Source organism: Mixophyes fleayi, chromosome 1 (assembly GCF_038048845.1).
Source record: "Mixophyes fleayi isolate aMixFle1 chromosome 1, aMixFle1.hap1, whole genome shotgun sequence".
Lineage (NCBI taxonomy): Eukaryota > Metazoa > Chordata > Amphibia > Anura > Limnodynastidae > Mixophyes > Mixophyes fleayi.
In genome coordinates, this window is record NC_134402.1 from 403,055,197 (window position 1) to 403,077,909 (window position 22,713).

General features: G+C 37.6%; 1 protein-coding gene across 2 annotated transcripts in view; it reads right to left on the reverse strand.

Annotated features, from left to right (window-relative positions):
• The window catches only part of FBXL17 (F-box and leucine rich repeat protein 17), a 469,926-nt gene that overhangs the window by 287,818 nt on the left and 159,395 nt on the right, over nt 1–22,713 (reverse strand). The window contains exon 7 of one of the 2 annotated variants that reach the window (XM_075181509.1): nt 11,690–11,986. The exons of the other annotated variant lie outside the window; for it this stretch is intronic. Coding sequence (XP_075037610.1) covers nt 11,875–11,986 — 112 coding nt within the window. The 3' untranslated portion in view covers nt 11,690–11,874. Of the gene's footprint in view, nt 1–11,689; nt 11,987–22,713 lie in introns of those variants that run through there. 2 annotated transcript variants of the gene reach the window in all.

Here is a 22,713-nt window from a genome sequence, read left to right on the forward strand (position 1 = left end):
CAAATTATGTTTAATTCTGATGTCTTAGGGAATCAACTTGATGCATATTTTTCATGCTTAATAAGTGTAAATCTAACATTTCAGTGGATTTTTTTATTTCATGCTCAACATTAAATATCCATAGGTCATATTTTAAATAGAAACTTCGACACAATTTTAGTTAGATTCACAAAAATCAAGGTGCTTTCCACTTCTGCTATTTCCTATTGTATGCTATATATTGGTAGAGCTAGACCATAAAGAGCATACTATGCACACACAGTTGGTGAGTTGGCAAGAGTCCCCCCCCCCCCGAGCACACACCACACAATACGCGCACTATTCCGCAACGGACAATGGTAAAATTAAGAATATTCTAATATATCAATGTCTGCAAATCAAACACAAAACATTGTGAAAAAGAATAACCAGCATTAAAATAAACGTCATCCAACACAAACAAATTTAAGCACAACAACCATAAATTATTGTCACACAAAAATAAAAAAATTGTATTTTTTTTTTTCTCAGGGACAAACCAGGAGGAACAGAATGAATAGTGAAAGCATCTCAAAAGAAACACTGGAATTAACCACTGGGGAAACGCATTCTTTGGAATATCATAATTAAATTGTTATGTTCTGCAATTAAAATCTGCTCATGCTGAGCCTTGTTCAGCTTCCGCACTTTGCAATGAACATTTTTATAAGGGCGGTGGGGGGAAAAAATATAATCTTACTATACGGATAGATTTTTTTTTTTTTTTTTTATCTCTGATACATGTATCCAAAAGAGTATCTTCATATTAGTATGGAATATGAGCAACCAGTCTTTAGGGATCTCTTAGTCAAACCGACCTGGCTGTACTTCAATAGCAAAACAATGTTTTTACAAGAGAGGCGCAGGAGTGAAATAAATGAAAAGTGAAAGGGTTAACGCCATACTCACTTTAGTTTGTCACCTTATTATAACTTGCCCCAAGGCAAGACGCATTCTAAAGAAACAAATTCTGATGGCTGTCACCTAAGCTAGTAAAATTTCAAATGCAATAAGAATCTACAAAGCAGGACGGAAAATGATGTGAAGTTCTGTTGCATCGTTTTATTTCAGGGCATTTTTAAAATTTAATGAGATGTTGATATCTTTTACCACTCACTAAAGAAAAACAGCAGGGGCACTCTTTAGCATGCAGCTACTGCAGGTACTAAACACAAGAGAGGTTCCATCTTTGCATGCTTACAGACACATTTCAATTTGGAGGGAGAGCTTACACATGAAGTGAAAATTATATATACAGTCATAGCTCTCTCAATACACCGCCACCTGACTGTTCAGCATAAACCGAAGCTAAATATTGCATCCCTACCTATGTTTGCAATGCATAGTTAATATTTTACCTCATGAAAGAGAAAGGGCATTACCCCATAATATTGGCCTTACCTTATTTTTCCCAGAGATTAGCTGTCTTAGAAGTATTAATTATTTATGAGCACAAGACCCCAACCTCCTCTTGCATCTCACGGTTTTCATTACAACAACATTTATATATGTATGTATATACCACTGAACACTTGTTATTAAGGTCTTTTCCACAGACTTTCTACTAACTTGACAACGATTTACATTTTCTGGTGTAACAGACAGGCTCAGAGAGTCAAAATCACTCATTCAGCAGTATGTCTATTTACTAATTTATTTACTGCGTTATAAAGTATCATATTACACTGTGTCCGCGGTGCCCCCCCCCCCTCCCTTCTATCCCAACAATCAATCCTAACCTGTCCTAGTATCTGACAAGTAATGTTTATAAAGTAGACTTTCAACTATTTATCATAATTATTAGTGCACAGTAAGCGATAAAAAAAAAAGGAAATTCAAGGTTTTGTAATTCTGGGAGAAATTTAGGTCTTATCTAGCCGCAGCCACATAATCACATGCATCAAAACAAAGTACTGCAGCCAAAATGTAAATTGACATTGTTCAAAGAAACTGTTAAACAAAATGATTATGTCCGGTTGGAAAGTAATTTAGAACTCCCATGTATCAAGAACAGAAAGAGACATCCTACCTGACAATTCATTGGCACAAATAATTTTTAAATTGCTTTATAGGCAGATTTAAATTCTAAAATAATAAGAGGAATAACCTTTTTGTTTCTTCAAACAACTAAATACACCTTCACAATTCAGTTTAAAATGTAATAAAAAAAAAAACTTCAATGCAAATACATGTCCAGGATTTGTGTTCAAATTATATACACCACTGATAAAAAGTTACACAAGGCTCTTGTTAATGTTATGTTAGAAGAAGCCATACAGAGAGTAACAAAATAGTTTAAGTGCCCAATAGGGTAAAGGGAACCCCTTGGAACACTAGAGGAAAACCATTTCTTGAAGAGGTTCGAAGATATAGCTTAGCTGTCAAAGGATTAAAAGGTTTTATAGAACTCCAGGTTAATTTCTAATCTGTGTAATAATTTACAGTATCATACAATAATAAAACTACACGCGTGTTGTGTTTGCTACTAATAATCATTCAACTCTCTGATGTGCTGGTGCACTATCATCATTTTCTGTGAGCTTCTCACAAATCCCAGAGCCTGCAAGAGACATATTTGGACAGCTCTGCGTTATATAAAATGTTTGCACTGCCCTGGGGCAAGTGAGTAGATCTCATAAAAAGGCGAAGGCCCAGTGAATCCACTCCCAGCAAAAGTGTCAAATGACGGCCAACGTGGCATAAATAAACGGTATAATCGGAGTACTCTAGCTCTATATCATACGGTTATATAAAAAAGTTAATGGATTTTATTGCTGTTTATTACAAGTTAATAATAAATGCAAGGCAGTAGTCAAAAACACAACAGAACATACAAAAAAATAGATATATTGGGCCAGAATTCGGACTCCTCAACCTAACTGATAATCCGATTTCAAGATACAAAAAATCCATACTCAGACACTTAAATAATGGAAAGATCACTATTCAGAAGTTGTAAACATATGGTTAGAATTAAATGGCTACAAACCTTATGACCCAGTAGAAGGTAAGACCCCAAGCCCTGCAGAGATAAAAACATCTTAGAGTGTTGATTAAGGCAGAAAAGAGTGCCCCCCTTCTTCTCACATATTACATCAATGGAAACAGACCTCTTGAATTCACAATTGGGTTTTTTAACATGGGCCATGCACAGGTCGACCCCTGGCAGTTTCTACTACAACAAGGTTCTTGTCATAAATTGCATGCATAATGACCCATTATGAATTTTAGTGGTATATTTAGTAATCCCAACTTTTCCTCCCTTTCCTTATCTTAACCTCCTAGGTTTTAAGTGTGTTTCTGACAGATTTACATTGATGCACCCGGCATATAAGATTATATTTGTTAAATCAACAAAAGGCTATTTAATTATATCAAAAGGTATTGGAAATGTTATACAATTTTTTTTGTAGTTTGAAATTTCTCTTAATAAAAAAATTTACACACACAAACAAGCAAAGACACACACTTAAGGTATTCCTACACAGACTGCATGTATGAGATTTGTAAAGATATATACAAGTCTGGGGACAGTGAAGACCATCCCAAAACCTTAATCTTCCTTTCTTGTAGGCACTTTATAGTTGATGTAGACGTTGTGTATTACTGTCTTGAAGAACTATCCAACCTATTTTGTTTCAGCTTCAAATTCTTCACCAACTCAAGAGAAGCTTCTTGTTGGTTTTTAGTTGGATCCATTTATCTTTACAACTGGACGCTTCCTGTTCCACTGGCTTCCACACAAACCAAAGTTTACCTTTATGTTCAAGTCCTTAGCTGCTTAGATGGGCCCATGTTTGCAGAGAGGTTATAAGAATCATGGTTTAATCAACTATGGAAACATCTTCACCTGGCTTGATTTAAGGCCTACCAAGTCAATCAAGCTTTTATACCTTAAAAACATTTTCATCAACCAACTGGAAGGGAGGCTTAAATCTCTGTGCATTTTTCTCTTTGGTAAATTCATCAAATAAATATGAATTGTCGCTTGCAGAGGTTATGTTAACTTTTTTTCACTTAAGAGTCAGTAAAACATGCAATTTGATCAGGAGTGCCCAATTTTTTCTATAAAACTTCACGAGCACATTTATATATTTACAAATACACATATGGCTACAGAAGGAAGCATCCTGTAATCAATCATCATTGTGTTGCTTCTATGACCTCAGGTCTTTCAGACTGTCTATAACATACAGAGTTCAACAATTCGAATCTATCACAAAAAAATGGGCTAATTATTTTCCTAAACATAGTAATATTGACTTTTCAAGTCACAGATCTACGTATTGTCTGTCTTCATAGAAATCTTGTTTCTAGAGGCACAAACCTGTAGAACAGAGAATATTTTCTGATGGCCTCATATTTTATTTCTTCTTATAACAGTGGAAAACATTCATATAGTGCTATAAAAATCCTGCAGTGTAACACAGGCTAAAGGGGAAAACCAGAAGCAAACAATTCATCAATTATATGGTTATAATATGAACAATTTTAGAATAGATCACTTGACATAAACCAGCTACTCGTCTCCTTCGTTTCTATCAGTCTCCATTGTAATATATAAATATTTCATATTCCTTTTAGTCCTACTTTATTTATTCATTTCCGTCTGTCTTGTTAACGTCTGCTTTTCATATTAAAATTACTGAAATCAAACTCATGCCTTTTAGCACAAATTTGACAGCTTGCCGCAGATGCAAATTACCTGTAAGTATTGATGCCTATTTTCATGTATATTTCATACAGACGAGGATTGCGAAGTATTCACATTGTATACATCTATACCTGCCCTATATACAAGATACAAGACAGAGGCAATCTTGATATGTGTCTTTAAATGTACAAACTTACAAATAAATATTGTAAGCAGCAAAAACATTTTCTTTTCCTTTATACTTATTATCTATATTTTTTAAATAGCATACCTAAGATTTTTAAAAAGATTCTGAAAACACAGAAATCAATAACACACAACAAATAAATTCTTAATGAATAATTTCACTTTCAAGCAAGCATTAAATATACATACATATTTCGTAATACATGGTACATGTGAGATTTAGCTTTGGAGATCCATCAGTGCATGGACTACTGTGGAGAATAAATATTGTGTAGTTTACTTTGCAGCTTTGGGACTATATGGTCCACTCACTCACACTTTAAAGATAACTTTGTGTTCTCTTTTCTGCATGTGTTAGTTTTCAGGATATCAACACTAGCTAATGCATGCTTTCTGCTGGCTGCTTGGTAATCATGTCACAAAGTGACAGTGTCCAATGCTTCTATTAGATGCATTAATGCAATTAATTCTGCAAGCTGGACCGCGCACACTGGTGCACGCGGCAATGAAGGAGCTTGGAGGGGGAGGAGAGGACAGCCTGGCACACTAAAGGCACTAGGCACGACCCTGGTGTTTGTGACCACGCCCCATTGTTATGTGACCACTCCCCTATCAAGATGTGGTCACATCCCCTGTCCCGATGCAAAATACATAAATGTTGGGAGGATTGCCAGTAGTACTGTAATATTACTGCAAGCTGCCTTTATCCCTTAAAAACTGCATTTTAAAAATATAAAAAAGCCATAAAATAACTACTAGGATTCACAGAAGTTCCCAAAATATATTATTTTTACAGACATTATTTAAAGTGGAAATGTAGTTATTTAATTTGCTGTTTGCAACGATTAAAAAAAAATACAAATTGAATAATATGTATAAAAATATACAGTAACTTATTAAGGCTAGCTTATTCATCCTAAACAGGCAACAATTTGCATCCGTGCAGGATTTTAGAACTCAAGGATTCTAGTGCATTAATATTAGACAACTGTACAAGAATGGTAAGAACAGCTATGTCTAAGGAATCCATATTTTGCTGCGCTGTAATTAGTGGTTGTGCTGCCTTCCTCCCATGTCCAGCATGTGGATCACAGATCCACAGGAGAATTGTACAGCAATAGCAACAAAAAAATAACACCAAAAAAATCATACGCTATAGTAGAAGATTTAACACAAGTCTCTCAACACTTCACAAGTGTATTCACTCCCTCATTAGCCAGGTGTTGATTCACTTAAATAAAAAAAACTGATAGTGCCTAAACAGGTCAATACTATACTATATTAACCCAATGCTCAACCTTTTAAATAAAAGGTGTGACAGGATGGATCGAGTATGTCACCCTGTTGTGTTGCTTGAGACCAGCTTGGCTCGCCTTGCCACCATTTTCCTGTCTTTACTCCACTGAGCCCCCTTTAAACGCTTTAGGGGGCAGTGGTGCCACAGCTAGGCTCCCTCACTGGCATCTGGAAGCGCTGTCCTTTGCTGGGCACCTGGGCTGGTACCCATGACCTCTTACTTCAGATCAGGGCTTGATGTGGATGGTTCTCCTGGCCTCTCACAATGGAGCTGCAGGCAGAGCCTGGCTGCTAGATGCTGTGTCCCAAACAGAGGGATAATGGATTAGCGTGGTCTTATCTATAGGTCACAGGAATTACAGCAGGTAAATATGTGTCAAAGCAGGATCTTGAAGCAGTGATGTTTAGTGCTCAGACAGGGTCCTTATAAAAGGACAGTGACACAATAGTTGAAGGTACCTGTGATGCTCCAGAAGTACAGATGGTATATCTTTTAAATTAACAACAGAGCTCTTTATGTAAAGTTTTAGATAAATAACTTAGCAGGAAGTAATCTGTCTCCTGCCCCTTTAACCAATTCATACAGCCAACATGTGAATAAGGCTGGCTAGATGTGTGAAAACCTCTCGATTTTCACACCTTTAACACTTGCCAATGACAAGGGGGGGGGGTGTAATTCCCCCCTGTCCATGAGCTGCCCGGCAGAGGAGGGGCCTCAGTCTACTCTGCACCCCTGATCCCAGCCTAGGGCTGGAGATTAATCATTAAACCTCCAGACTAAAAGTAAACTTCCAGGGACCCTTCCTCGGGGTTGGCTCTTCCCTCTGACCGAAAACAGTACCAGAGAGCGAGAGTGAGCAGCCCCCATTCTGCTGCTTCTGGAGTTCTAGTGCAGGATTTAGCCTGCTGGGTCCCCCAGGAGGCGCTGCATCTCCTGGACTCAACTGAATTCAGGAAGCTACTCTGCAAGACCCTCCGGCAGCCACTGCAAGCCGGGGGGGGGGGGGGGTCCACTCTGTAATGATCTCCCCCCTGGCTATTGCTGGACCTGGGCAGCCCCCCACTAGACTGCCAGGGTAGGGAGGGATCCCCACCTTGGAACCCCCAGGGCTCCGATTCCCACGAACTGAGGATCGGAGCACCAATAGTCCCACAAAGAGCATCAAAATCCACTACACCAAACGTGAAAAGTTAGCAAATCTTTATTTAAATATACATTGTATCTGAACACATTTCTACTCCCGATGCACAGCACTGGAGTTAATCCCTTCAGTGCTATGCACCTTTTACTTACCGGCGCGACAACGCCCACACATAAGACATACACATTTATTAAAAAAGATATTTTATTTTCACTCTAGGCCGGGGGCTATACTCCTTCAATGCAGCGGTGCCTAGTATTACACTTCTGGGTGCTGCAAGGTACAGCTAAAAGACGTTTTTAATTGATCATTTATTCCTGCTGTGTCTAGCGCTCTGTCTTAACCCTCCTGGTGCCGGAGCACATTTCAAGAATACTGGACCCAGCCACAAAAGTATGGCCTTGTACATATAAATAATAGAGAAAATACAAATCTGGAGATCTTGGAAAGCTCTCTTGTCCCAGTAGCCCCAGATATAGTCCCCAAGCATTGGAATACTTCTAGGGCTGGATTCTAGTAACCATTAAGTGCAGTGCACAGTATATTTAGAAAACAATATTGTGTAAAAACATAGCACAGCTTCATACAAACATAAAGGGTGCATAAAAAAAAGTCAATAAATAAGTAAAATTACATATCTGGTAACATTCGACATCCACGTGACAAATCAGAGGAACTAGATCTGATCATCATGCATCTCTGCTGCAACTAGACATACAGACTGACAGGATTCCAGGACATAGACCAGTCTGGCACAGTTAAGCAGTCTCTTACTCTGACTTTCCCCAGGCAGTGCACTAACATAAGAGACCAATTTCCTATGCTTTTTAGCTCTGGACTAAACCTTAACTGTGCTATGTGTATGCGTAAATAATATTAGCTAAACAGACCGATGTAATATGTGTGAGTCAAATCCAGCCAGCGTATTGTCCGAAATTCCGACCTTCAACAGGATGCTTCTTCATACACGGAAAAAGAAATTGTCATTGGATTCTTTATACTCCTTCAATAAAGGACACCTGTTCAAGGATGAATTCAGTGTACTCACAGAACCAATTCCTAATATAAGTAGCTTATGAACTGTAACGTTCAAGAAATGTGATTATAGAGGTATACATGGTATAAGACAATTCTCTTCTCCATCAATACTGGATTATCAAGACAGCTGAATATCAACATGTTTTCTGTTGAACATCATGCTTCTTTAGCAGTCTGTACCAAGCAGAGTATATGCAAACACCTAAATCTAGTTAGCTTTGATTTTTGATAAAGTAAGTTATTACTTTTGGGCTTGCGAAATCACTGATTGAAAATTGAACTAAAGAAAATTTGGTTGCCATGACTAAATAAAGCACAAATAAAACTATGCTAAATCAATTGAATTATGTTAAGTGTAATGTTGTTACCGAGTTGATTACAAGGTGCCTTTAAGTACACAAACTTCTGCTAAATAGCTTCTCTTTCCAATAATAGTACTTTAGTCAGGGGCCCTACACCATTCACTTTATTTCAGAAGGGTCCTGGCCTTAAATTCTCTGCACGTCTCTCTTTGTAGTTTTTGAACAAATAGAGATGCTGCTCGATCTCTCCTGATACTGATGTTAGTAAAATTGATTTTTAAAGAGAAAATCTATGTAACCAGATGCCAGTGTACAAACCAAGTATAACATTTGCTAAAGATAAATAAAAATATTGGTCAAAATCAATCAATCTGAATTGCTTATAACTTGTTTTCCCTGTGTGTGATGCAATCACAATTGGACGAGACTAGCGACTGCATGTCACCGCTAATGTGGTCGGGTGTAATTGGTTCGCATCGGCGAGATGTAAGCGCATCGCTTGTTGTATTAATATCTTTGTTCCATCATCTTCTCATTCCTGCAATAGGATATGCTAATGACAAGGCTTCTATTGATCCGGAGATCTTAGGACAACGAGAACTGCTCTCCTATTGAATTTGGTATTAATTTACTTGGCTTAGTCCAGATTTAACATTACCTTGGGACATTCTTTATTGCTTCTCACTATACTACGTTCAACACTGCATTTGGTAAGTACACAATTCTCACTGTCCATGTCTTTGCTAAATTCACTGGTTCTTATCCTAAAATCAACATTGTAACGATGACCACTGTATACTTTAAACTAATGTTGACATTAATATATTGTATGACTATCTCAACTGAATAAATTGTACTAAATTAACCATTGGAAGTCAGAGTATCCCAGTGACACTCTTGTGCTAGGCTAGCCATTCAGGCCAATCTTGGTGATATACATCTGCTCTGTTAATTTACCCCTTTTTCCTGTACCTAATCATTATTGTAAAATCTGTTAGTTTTAAGTGTGTGATCCCTTTGCATCTCAATAGTTTTTTCTGCACTAGAATCATAGCAATCAAATTGTACAATCACTTATTTACACCTTGGATACAATGAAGGACAGTAATAGTTTGTTTAATGTACAGGCACTTGAAAAAAATATAACAGTTACTGAAATTATGTAATTAGTTATATTTTCAGATACCTTGATTCTATTCAGTGGACGGTCTCGTAGGAGTCTCATGATGTTATTACGTTAGAGATATTCCGAAACGCTGAGCAGAGTGTCATCATACAAGGCTCCAAGGGACCTTGCGTTGAATTGAATTGACAACATTTTGTTGGTAAAATGGACTTTTTATCCCTACAAACCACATGTAGGATTATTAAACACGTTAAAAAGAAAGCTGTGCAGCTGATTGCATAAAAAAGGGAAAATACCTATTTAGGTTTTAAAACAATTCACTAAGAAACAGCTGCAATCTTTCTTTGTAGGTCATGACACTAAGTGTTGACACTCCTAGGAAACATTTTCAGGTCAATATTACAGTCATGGCCAAATGTTTTGAGAATGACACAAGTATTGGTTTTCACAAAGTTTGCTGCTTCAGTGTTTTTAGACCTTTTTGTCAGATGTTGCAATGGTATACTGAAGTAAAATTACAAGCATTTCATAAATGTCATAGGCTTTTATTGACAATTACATAAAGTGTATGCAAAGAGTCAATATTTGCAGTGTTGACCCTTCTTTTTGAAGACCTCTGCAATTCGCCCTGGCTGCTGTCAATCAACTTCTGGGTAACATACTGACTAAATTAATAAATAGCCTTGTTACTTTAAAATGCTGTAAATTGCAGTTTTCGGGGGAATTACCATGATATGAATATCTTTGGAGGTTCATAAAACGGCCCTTTAATGAGAAACGGAAAACACCAGGAGTGGTGGGAATAAAGACACGGCTATTTTTTCTTTGCTTAAAAAAAATAAAACTCACTTAGCACAGTTGATTGAAATTCTAAAGACACTGACCACTGGCCAAGTTAGTAATTTTAACAGATCTGTGAGAATATCATAAAAAGTATCTCCATCAATCACACTGTCATTAGCCTTCAGAACCGATGTCAAGGTGAGATCAATTCTATGGTAAATAAATATATGAAAAGGGAATCCATATTTCTGATACAAGCAATGTCAAAGCATTAGCTGCCTGAAGGTTGTGCAGGATAATTTGAGTTTAACATAACCCAATCCATCAAGTGAAAAACAAAAGTTTGTAAACAAAAAAACAATATAAACACATTGAAAGTGTTAAATGTTAAATGAGAACCGTTTTATTAACTTTACAACTTTATAGAGCAACCATTAATTTAATCCACTAAATCAAAACAAACAAAATGAACATAGCAAAGCAGATAGAAACAAGTCAGTGGATTTATTTGAAATGGACTTTCATGTTGAAAGTGTCACTTGATCTGATTAAAGGCTAAGGTGTACACACTGATTACATAAAATCATCTCATATTCCAAGACGATACATCCTTCATATATGCTGCCAAAGGGAACTAGATATGCTATGCAGATGGGAACAAAAGATATTCTAATCAACAACATATTTTAACTATATATGCCATGTGTGTAGTAGGAGGGAAGAGTGTTTTATTCATTACCATATGATCACATATAAGGAAAAAACACAATGAAGAAAAAAGTGTTTTCAATGAAACTAGTCCCCATCTATTAGCAGCATGGTGGAGTAATCGCTTGTGTCATACTGTACAGCAATAATTCTTCATGTTAAGAGGTGAGAGAGGTGAGTGGTGTAGAGTGTGAGCAGCGTCAGTCATGTAACCACCCTACAGGAACAGGAACTACTAAATGATATTAAAATTAAATCATAATAATGCTAATAAGAATACTTACACAATAACTACAATTATAATAATTATATTTCATCTCAGTTCATGTTGTGTTGTGAATACAGTTCAGCAAAGTTAACACAAAAATTAGACTTTAATCAAAATATACATTTGTATTAAAATATAAATATGTCATAACATACTTTGTGAACTATAAACATAATACATGTTGGCACAGTATGGACCTCCTATACCACCCTGTCTGTTGTGTGGCTGGGGACAGGCTGGGCTTGCCTTGCCACTGCCCCCTTTCTTTCTACCAAATGCGCCATCTAACCCCAGTAGGAGGGGCTTTTGCTGCTGCCACCACTGGGCTCCTACACCAGTGCCTTGCACCGTTTTCATCTGGGTAACTTTCGCTGCTGGTGTACCCTCTCAATGGGCACCTGGGATGGTACCCCTGACCTCTTCCTTTTGTTCAGGGTTGCTGTGGATGCTTCCACCTGGCCAGAGCTGCAAGATATCGGGCAGAGCATTGTTACTGGAAAGATTCCAACCTCAGAACAGGCGGATAATGTATTAGATTGGTCTAATCTGCGGTCACAGGAATTACAGCAGGTAAAAAGCAGGTTTCTTAAGCAGTGATGTTTATTTGCTCAGGAAATCCTAAAAAGAACAGTTACACACTATTTTGAGGTACTAGTGATATCCAGAAAGTACAGATGGTTTAATACTAATACATGGTCAAACAGTGTGCTTTTTATACAGATGTACACAGATACCCCTGACAGGAGGTAATCCAGCCTCCTGCCCCTCAAACCTATCCAAGTACTTCATGTAGCCTGCACATAAATCAGCCTGGAGGAGTTTAACACCTTTTTACACTACTGCTACCTGCATCACTACATCTGTGTTTTTTTATTGAATGTTTACGATCAGGATATAATAATATTTCTCAAATCTTGCTATGAACACAATTTAACTTGCAAAATTCACATTCATCTGTGATCATTTGCATAAGGAGTCTACAGCAAGTATGATTACCTCCTCCTGTCTTTCAGGCTCAACAGACGTTTTTGTCACTCAGTGACGAAAAGGTCTAATTAACATTAGATTACCTGTCTCCAGACAATTTCAAAACCCAAACATGACATACTGACTCAGAAGTCAATACATTTCCACACATACCAATAGAAAAAGTATATTTGCAATGATATACAGAGGTGCACTGCACTTCTATTTAAAATAAATATCTACAATAACTTATTTCTACGTGATCCAGCCAAAAATAAGTTATTTACAAGTGATCCAGCAACACATGTTTATCAATTAGTCCAACCACAGAATATATGTGTAAATCTCTTTAATTACCCAGAACATAACATCTCTGCATAGTAACCATTATAAATCATTCCAGTACACGGTGCTGAACCTTTCTCTCAGTAACAGCTACTGGTTCTAACTGTAGCTGAGAAAGAGGGTACAGGAACCCAGAACAGACCTCTGTTCCAGTACTTTCCAGTCCAAGCTTTATTTAACTTACTTAACTCCAACTAAAATAGTGATTTTAGTTTGGGGTGGTGTTATCCATTTATCTGTCACTAGGGACCAACCAAGTGTTTGACACTTGCAGGTTTACCTACATACATATGTATTGAACTATTAAAAAATTGAAAAGCTTATAAATAAAACAATAGAATATGCTTTTGCCAAACAATAATCCTTGTAATACTTCTGAGGCCAATATCAATCTTACAACAACTTTCAGCCTACTTTATAGGACATTACAGAAGCATCCGACGCTATAGCTAAGAAAAAAAAAAGCCTGAATTTAATAGACCGTTAATATCCTAAAGGCTTTTACAATAATTACACAGCTACAATGTGAAGCAGAATTTATGAGGCTAATCACCGCCTAAAGGGCGAACCACAATGAGTATGAACTAGTACTTTTCAATGCAGCAATATTTTAATTTACAACAATTGGCTCTAAATAAATATTACATACTATAATAATGATAAAGAAATTAAAACAGAGAAATTGTACACTTTTAGTGTGTGATTCCCAAGACAGAAACTGCATAAATCACTGACAGATAGGAGGGTTTCCTTATGTGGTAACTAGCATTTTGCATATTTTCACCAGATTATTAATTTATATTCATTTAAATATTTTCAATCTTAATATTTCAAAATAGAGTTGATCTGGATCTCATTCAGAAAAGGTATACTACAATCTATCTATATTACTACTTTTAGGAGAGAGCTATTTAGTCACTATAATAATGTGGACTATGCCAGTCTGCTATAAATAATAACAATTTGACCCATTATGGATGCAAAATAAAAAAAAAAAATCTTAGTTTAAAAGGCACATTGAATCTGAGCAGGTGTATCTCTACATGTTGTGACTGGATTCTATAGATTCACCTTCCCTCAATGTGACAAACACTTAACAGCATCAAAATACAAACAATTTAATTTAAGACACACAGGTTACTATAGTGATGGTGCGACAGGCTGTATTGTATCACAGCCCACTACACCCCACCCTTCCATCAGCATCCTGTCACCAAGGCAATATAACATAGCTGCCGTCACCCTCTAGCTAGCGGCAGACTGAAAATCACCAGCAGCCCCAGTCAGAATGCACTGAACAGAATATGGAACACCTACCGAAATACATTTATTACATGTATTGTCAACAGTTCATCTAAGTCGTTTTGTAAGATCTAGGAACAGTGGGCCATTTTATTAATGCTCTACAAGGGGCATAAAGCATCCTCCTGGACCGTCCGCCCCCCTTCTTTATAGCTCGTCATCAAACCGCTGGTTTACAGCCTCCTCGGGGCTCATGTCACATGTGTTCAACTTCTTGGATGTCTAATTTGAAGGTTTGCTCTATATTCAATGTTAATACTAGTCATTGTAGACTTATGTATCTATGCTCTTTCTGGGACAACCCTATGGTCTTGGGTTCCTTTAAGCCTTAGTTTCAGCACAGATGGCACCACAGTACTCAAAGAGCCAAACCTACTGGTTAAAGGAAGCTGTGCCTCACTCAGCCAGAGGTTATAACTGGCAGAGAGTGTTGTCTTCCAGAAATGATGTGAGCACAGGCAGCCATTCAGCAAATGGTGCGCTCTCCGCCATAGTAAATCAGGCTGAGAGAGACTTTGGTTTCCAGCCGGCACAATCACAGTTCATCAGACGCAGAGGGCTAATGCCTCCACCTGCACAGTCTCTTCCTTCCAGGGAGGTTAAGTGGCTGACAGAAACTTTCCTAATATAAAAGTTAACATTTCTATTATAATAAATGTGAGGGTGGTGGCACAGTGCTCCCAATGCAGTACAATATGCACAATGCTGGCATGATCTGAGCAGCAATGGTGTAATGAGGGCAAGGATGGCATTATGCAACAGAGCAATGTTAGTATAATTTGAGAACTGCTGTTATATACTAGGGCATTGCTGGCATAATGTGGACAACTGTTGGCATAATGCAATGGATCAATGCTTATGTAATGTGGAAACTGCTGGTATATTGAGGACACTGCTGTGCTTAATATGCTCTCGTATTATGCTATGCAATTATGTATGCGTTTCCTTTAATGGTTATTTGTGTTAGCAAAAAACACAAGCAGTGTCATTAAATGTTGTGTGTAGCATCAGGTATAACAAAAATCAATCTTTCTCAATCAGCAATTCAGCAAAAAAATATGTCCCTGAATATATTTCCATAATGTTGGCAACTAATCATGTACATGTTGGTATAATTAAGAATGTAGCGTATTACATAAAATAATCCAATTTATGCATAAACGCCTAAACAAGTGCTCTGCGTTTATAATGTTACATTTAAACACAGGCCAAAACTAGTGTTGTAACGAAGATTGAATTTTAAATAGGGCGGCACATAATAGAAATTTTTTTATTGTGAACAAACCTGATAGTAACACCAGTGTGTAAAATGTACTTTTGTTGGCATAGAAAGAGGTAATTGCTATACATCACCTTAATGTATGAATATCTTCCTAGATGTTTAATAAAGTGTATGTATATATATATATATATATATATATATATATATATATATATATATATATATATTTATTTATATATCCTATATTTGACATAACTATGCCCAACCCTTTGCTGACCTCTAACGATATAAAACTACATGTTTTATTTCTGTTCATAGCACGACAGAAAGCTAAGACAGAAAACCTAAAACAAAATGTCAAGAAAAGCAAACATAAGTTGCTGTGACTGTAGATATAATATTTATAACAAATAACAAATATTGGAGCAGGACCAATATTGCACTACTGTTCACAGTCATACTGAAATGGGACTTGCACAAAATGTTTATTAGACACAACATGGATCATATACTAACAATACACATTGGTGCAAAATGTGTAATGAACCACAGCAACCAATCAGCACTTAGCTTGGATTTTTTATAGGTTTACCATAACTTAGACAATAAACAATGGCAGCAAGGGTTTGATTGGCCGCCCTGATTTAGCGCAAATTATGTAATTTAAAATTAGTAATCTCACATAGAAGATTTATTTATTTACTGATATATTTAAATATCAGTTAAGTACCTTTTAGAGATGCATGTAATAGTCATTTTTGTTGTCTGTTGTTCAGACAACAAAAATCTCTCTGTAGGGCAGACATGTATGTCTGCCAGAAACAGACACAGTCAGTCTGCGGGAGAGCCACAGGCTCTCATATCTCAGCATGCCATGTAACACACACATGTGATGACACAGTGCATAGAGAGCTCAGATAGGCCTTCCAAAGTCTCTCTGCTCAGTACATCATCTGTCATGTGACTAGGGTGGACCTCACCGTACAGAATCATAAATCATTAACAGCAGCCTCAATAAAAAAAAACAGGGATAATAGTAATTACCAACATATACTTATAGCCTGGCACAGTGATTTATGTAAAAAGAACACACCTATCTTTGTATGGGATTGTTACTTTAAGACACAACTACTAAACATGCCCTAATATACTACTTGACAGTACTTCAATTTACGCTAACATATATTAGAAAGTAGGGAAAACAATATAATTAAAAGAAAAATATTACCAATATGTATGTTTTAATTGTATAAAGCCAGATTGCAGTTCCACCACAATTTGACACATTACCAAAAGTATTTTAATAGACAGCTAAAATAAAAATGTATAGATATATTTCTGTATGCATCGCATGCTATATTGTTCTATAGAAAATGAAGGTCTTCTTGAAAGAAACAACAAAACAATTATATACAGGGAACATAAAATAAAACATGTCTTTCAATGCTTTTGGCAAAGTCATTTATGCAATTAACCACTTTACTACTGGAGGACGACAATATTACAAAAAACTGAAAACACAAACTGCATGTCCACTTTAATCCAAAGACCAGTAGCAGCTGTGTAGAAAATATATAGACAAGCAAATACAACAATCAAAATATTACTTAATGCCTGCTGCGCACTTATCTGTAAGGAATACATAACAGGCTATGTTATTCACAGGTCACAGCTTTCTACTGTCATTTATGAGACCATGCACAAGAAAAATTGAAATATAAAGTCACAGGAAGATTGTCTCTGATCTTTTTTTTTTTTTTTTTTTAAAAAACAAACTCAAAAAAACAAAAACAAAATTTATTAACCTATGGTTTTCATTTTCAAAATCTCCCTCTACAAATCATAGAAGATATGACAATAGTAATAAATGTACAAATGTACTATAAAGGTATAATAATCTGGGTACACACTGATGAAATGACCGTGCAGATCACACAATAAATGACCATTTGGTCAGATATTACAAGAGGGTGTACACACCCATAATCATGTTATATCTTACCAAAACACGTCACATCTGTTAATTTGGTTTCATAAACTCCATGAAATCAAAACAAACAATGGAACGATTACAGGCAAATGTGGAAGTGTGTACGCACTCACAACCAGCAGTGTAGGCAGATATACAGTATATGCACAAAAGTATTTGGCCACACCTGTTAATTATTGAATTGAGGGGTTTCAATCAGACCCGCTGCAAGATGTGTATAAAATCAAGCATCTAGCCATGCAGTCCCCATTTGCAAACATTTGTGATACAAAATGGGTTGTTCTGAAGAGCTCAGTAACTTTAAGCGTGGTACTGTGATAAGATGTCACCTTTGCAATAAGACTGTTCGTGAAATTTCATCCCTGCTGGATATTCCACGGTCAACTATAAGTGATATTATTAGAAAGTGGAAGCGTTTAGAAACAGCAGCAACTCGGCCATGAAGTGGAAGACCACGTAAAATCACAGTGCAGGGTCAACAACTGCAAAGGCTCATGGTGCGTAAAAGTCGCCAATGCTCTGCTGATTCCATAGCTAAAGTGTTCCGAACTTTCATTGCATTAATGTAAGCATAAAAACTATGCGGCCAGAGCTTAATGGAATGGGTTTCCATGGCCAAGCAGCTGCATGCAAGCCTCATATCACCAAGACCAATGCCAAGTGTCGGATGCAGTGGTGTAAATCACACCAACACTGGACTGGAAAGCAGTGGAAGCGAATTCAGTGGAGTGGCGAAACACACTTCTCTGTTTGGCAGTCAGATGGGTGAGTCTGGGTTTGGCAGATGCCGGGAGAGCGTTATCTGTTGACTGCATTATGAAAACTATGATGTTTGGTGGAGGAGGGATAATGGGTATGGGGCTGTTTCTCATGGTTTGGGCTAGGCCCCTTATACTTCAGCATATCAAGTCATTTTGGACAATGCTATGCTTCCAACTTTGTGGCAACAGTTTGGGGAAGGCCCTTTTCTATTCCAACATGACTATGCCCCAGTGCACAAAGCAAGGACTACAAAGACATGGTTTGATGAGTTCGGTGTGGAAGAACTTGACTGGCCTGACCTCAACCCCATCGAACACCTTTGGGATGAACTGAAAGGGAGATTGCAAGCTAGGCCTTCTCGTCTAACATCAATGCCTGACCTCAAATTCTGTATAGAATGAATGGGCACAAATTCCCACAGAAACACTCAACACATATTGTAGAAAGCCTCCAAGAAGAGTGGAAGCTGTTATCACTGCAAAAGGGGGACCAACTCCATATTAAAGTATATGTATTTGGATACAATGTCATTACAGTCCCTGTTGGTGTAATGGTCAAGCATTCAATTACTTTTGTTCATATAGTGTATGTAGACTATACAGAGTCAAAATCTATTCAGTAGATGGCAGATGAAGACCACAGACCTAAGGTAAATCGTGTAGTTATGTACACATAAATTGGCATGCTCATCAGGACTTTCAGTTGTTGGTAAAATCATTACAGAAATCTAATATGTTGTAAAATACAATAGTATGTACCAAGCTTTAGTCTCTGCTATAAAAAATGGAAGTGTCCAATCAACAAAGGCAACATTCTAATAAACAGCTGTGCACCATATCATACACTGGGGCTCGTCACCAACTACACCCAGGATCGGTAACATATATTACAATAAATACCCTGCACGTGCATGGTGAGATTAAACCCTGCAACAAACACATTAAAAAATAAAACAAGAGAACATAAGTTTTAACTTTGCTACAAATAAAAAACAGACAATAATTATCATCATCCTTTATTTATAAAGTGCTGACATATTACACAGAGCTGCTGTGAGTGGATCTGACAAAACAAATTTCATACAATGACATGAAACACAAGGTACAGATGGACCTGTCCAAATGAGCTTATAATCTAAGAGGGTTGTGGAACACTTGATCCATAAGGAAGCGGAGTAACAATTGTAGCAGCTGGATGGGAAGGTGTATGTTTTCTGTGCAGCTACCAGTGGTGCATTATGGGTGAAACGAGGAGAGACAGCGAAGGTATAGACACGAAACCTTAAAATAGTCAGCACAACTGTCCTCCATTAGTTATAATAATAGGTGAACCTCCATCCTCTGGCAGCCATGGAGAAGGCCTGCACCAATGCTGCATGGGCACTCTCATGACTAACAGCCAACTTGGAGCAGCTGTGAGCAACCTAATGTCTTACTTCAGTATCACGCTCACTGCTATAAACAGAGCCAGGACTTATGTTCTCCATATGCGCAGGCTGTGGAGATCCCCACAGGAGGAACCAAGATGGCAATAGCAACGAGAGTTAAACTCCCTGTGTTCAGGAGCTGAAGTGAGGTGGTATTACGTCTTCTAAACAACCCGGTCCGTGGTGTAAGGACACTCGTCAGTACAACTTTCCACTGCCGTCACAAACTTCAATGGATTGCATATTTGTCAGAAACGTGGGAGGCAGGATGTATCTAAACCCCACAAAGTAGCTAAACCGCAGCCATCTGTAACGGACGTCTGCCTGCTACCCCTATGATTACATCAGTATTTGTACAGCAAACCGTACAGCTAATGATGAAAGCTTTTTTCCAATTAGCTGTATTTATATGTAAGTGAGAGGTGTTCATTAACTCTGTTAAATAGAACAGTGTTAAACAGTTTTATGGGTTGTTTGATTTCTGTGCATTATAAAGCACTTAAACATATAATAAAACTAACCAACTACTAAATATTATTATAAACTCTCGTTCTTTGCTCATGTGGGTGGACATATAAAAGAGTAGACATTAATAGGCATTAAGTGGTGTGGGAAATGAAATGCATGGAATACAATAGAACAATACGCCACACTACTTTCTAGTCTCAGTCCAGCGCTGGTCTGGATTGTAGTGTGCGCCTGTTGTTCTCTATTTGTTGCATGTTCGGAAATTTGTACCTTAAAGCAACATTTTTTATTTGAGATGGTTGAATAAAACATATCTGAAGTCATTTTCAGTATCTGTTATTATTATATAAGTTACAGTAGTGTAAGTCAATTTTTTGGACTAATACGGTGGCCTGAGCTCAAGGTCTTTTAAGAACCTAAAAATGTCTTTTAAAATTTACCGAACACAGAAGAAACACACCCAGTTGACAGCTAACTCTGTCAGGATTGCTGTCCCAGGATTGTAGCTGATATACAACAATATCAGAAAAATTGGAAAACTGTAATAGTAACTGTTTGAGTGCAGGTTTTCTTGCTTACAATTGTTAAGAGAAAGCTGCAGCCAGTTTCACACTGATTAACTATGCGCTGTCAATAGTACTAAGTATCTTGTACTAGTGTGCGGTGTATACTGCAATATATTTGAGCCAGTGTACATAGACTTGAAATCGCTGACCACAATTTGAGGCCTCTATAACTAAAAGTACAACTATTGCTTAGCTTGGCAATACATGAGAAGAACTAGCTGACTTACTAATTACTCAAGGACTCAACAATAGCCGCTATTAAGAAGGAAGTTCCAACGGATACAATGCCATAAGCAACAAGTGATCTGTTTCACAATTGTAATACATAAAAAGGAGAGTAAATCTGCCAAACAGACCCAAAATCTCAAATATTCTATCACAAAGTCATTTTTCCAATATACAGATTTTCTGCCTCAACAAAAGACCATTATTAAACAGTGTTGGTGCAAATGGAAAAGTCAATTACAAGCAGTACTTCATGCTACAGCCCCTATCTAAACGAATAACACGCACTTTGTCCTATCTTTGGAAATGAGAACTCCTTGCAGTAAATGTAGAATTTCCATAGTTTTGGAGGACCTGTGCCAGGGAGGTTGGTTTAGACAATAAAAGCCACCATTGCTTGTCATTGCTGCGTAAAATAAAATGGACACATACTGTCCTCGCTAATCAAGTTAACCCAAATGAATCAACAGTCTGAATTGTAGACAAATGGGCACTTTTATATAGATCTCCAGTGGCAGAAGACAGACTAATCCTAAAGCAAACAAGTACAGTTGTGTGCTGACAGTTTAGCCACCCCTGATCTAATTGTAGGTCTCAATAAAACCCCATAGGAACAGAAGAGGACCCTACAATAGTGAGCAGTAGGGGGGAAGTAATAAGTGAATCACAAACTGTGAAGGGGCTTTACGGACTAGTTGTGGCATTGCTTTATGTGATGCCCAATTGTCTCAATTAGATAAACATACACTGGTTAAAAGAAAAAGGTAATGGGGGTAGAATGAAGCATTTTATACATGCAGCCATTTCTGATCACACAAACCACACCCTCCCATTGTAAAACCATGAGCCCTGACATTGACACCTCCTTGTAACAGAAATTGGGACCATCCCTCCATGGGGTATGGCTATACACAGGGTATGAGAGTTAACTAGTTATATTTATGGTATATTTCTTAAGTATTGAGAGTAATTCTTTAATGTTTACTTTTATTGTCCTTTATTTGCAGTGCATCCAGAGCATCAATCCCACAAACAAGTGGAAAACATACACATTCCTCACACATATAGAGCTAGTCAGATTAAATGTCTTTATGGTTCAAGCTAACTTGGTATGGTTAATTATAATTTACAGGCTAGTCATTCTCCCATAAGAAACATGATGGTAAGTATACACACTTCACAGTGCAAGCAATGATATTTAATTTCAAAATGTACTCACCAGCTTATTCCCCACCTGGGGCCTCCCCTGGATTTCTCCATGCAGTTAAAGGGCTGAAGGAGGCTGATGGGAGCTGCTGAAGGGGTGTAGTGAAATGGTTGAAGGGGGCTGATGGCATCATTTTAACAATAGAGCTGCTTTGGGGGGTATGATTTCTGCATTGTGCGACGGTTGCGAGTAGGTACTCTGCATTGTGTGGCAGTTGCAAGTAGGCTCTCTGCATTGTGTAGAGGTAGTAAGTTGGCCATCTGTAGTCACTACAATGTGAACTACTAGTCAGATGGTGCTGGCAGACATTTGTATTTAATTATATCTCTGACAATCATTTTTCTAATATTTTATTATGGACCTAGAATTTTTCTTAGGCAGGGTGGGACAATTTAGTGCCCTGTATTCTTTTTCTCTGCAGCCGCACACTATACTCTTTTCTCTGTCGGCAGAGACCATGCAGAGGATGCTCCCGGCCGCTCTGATTGTGCTTAAACACAATCAGAGAGGCCAGGCAGTCTCTGTCTGCCTCTCAGCCAACAGGGACAAGAATATAGTGTGTGGCTGCAGGGAGCCCACACCTGCTAGGGGAGAGGGGAGATCCCCTCCCCCTGTATCCACCACTGGTAGTTTCACAACACCAGGAGAGCCAGATTGGCCATGCCTGTTCCAGAGGATAAGAAGCAGGTGAGTAACATTTAGCAAACAAGCAG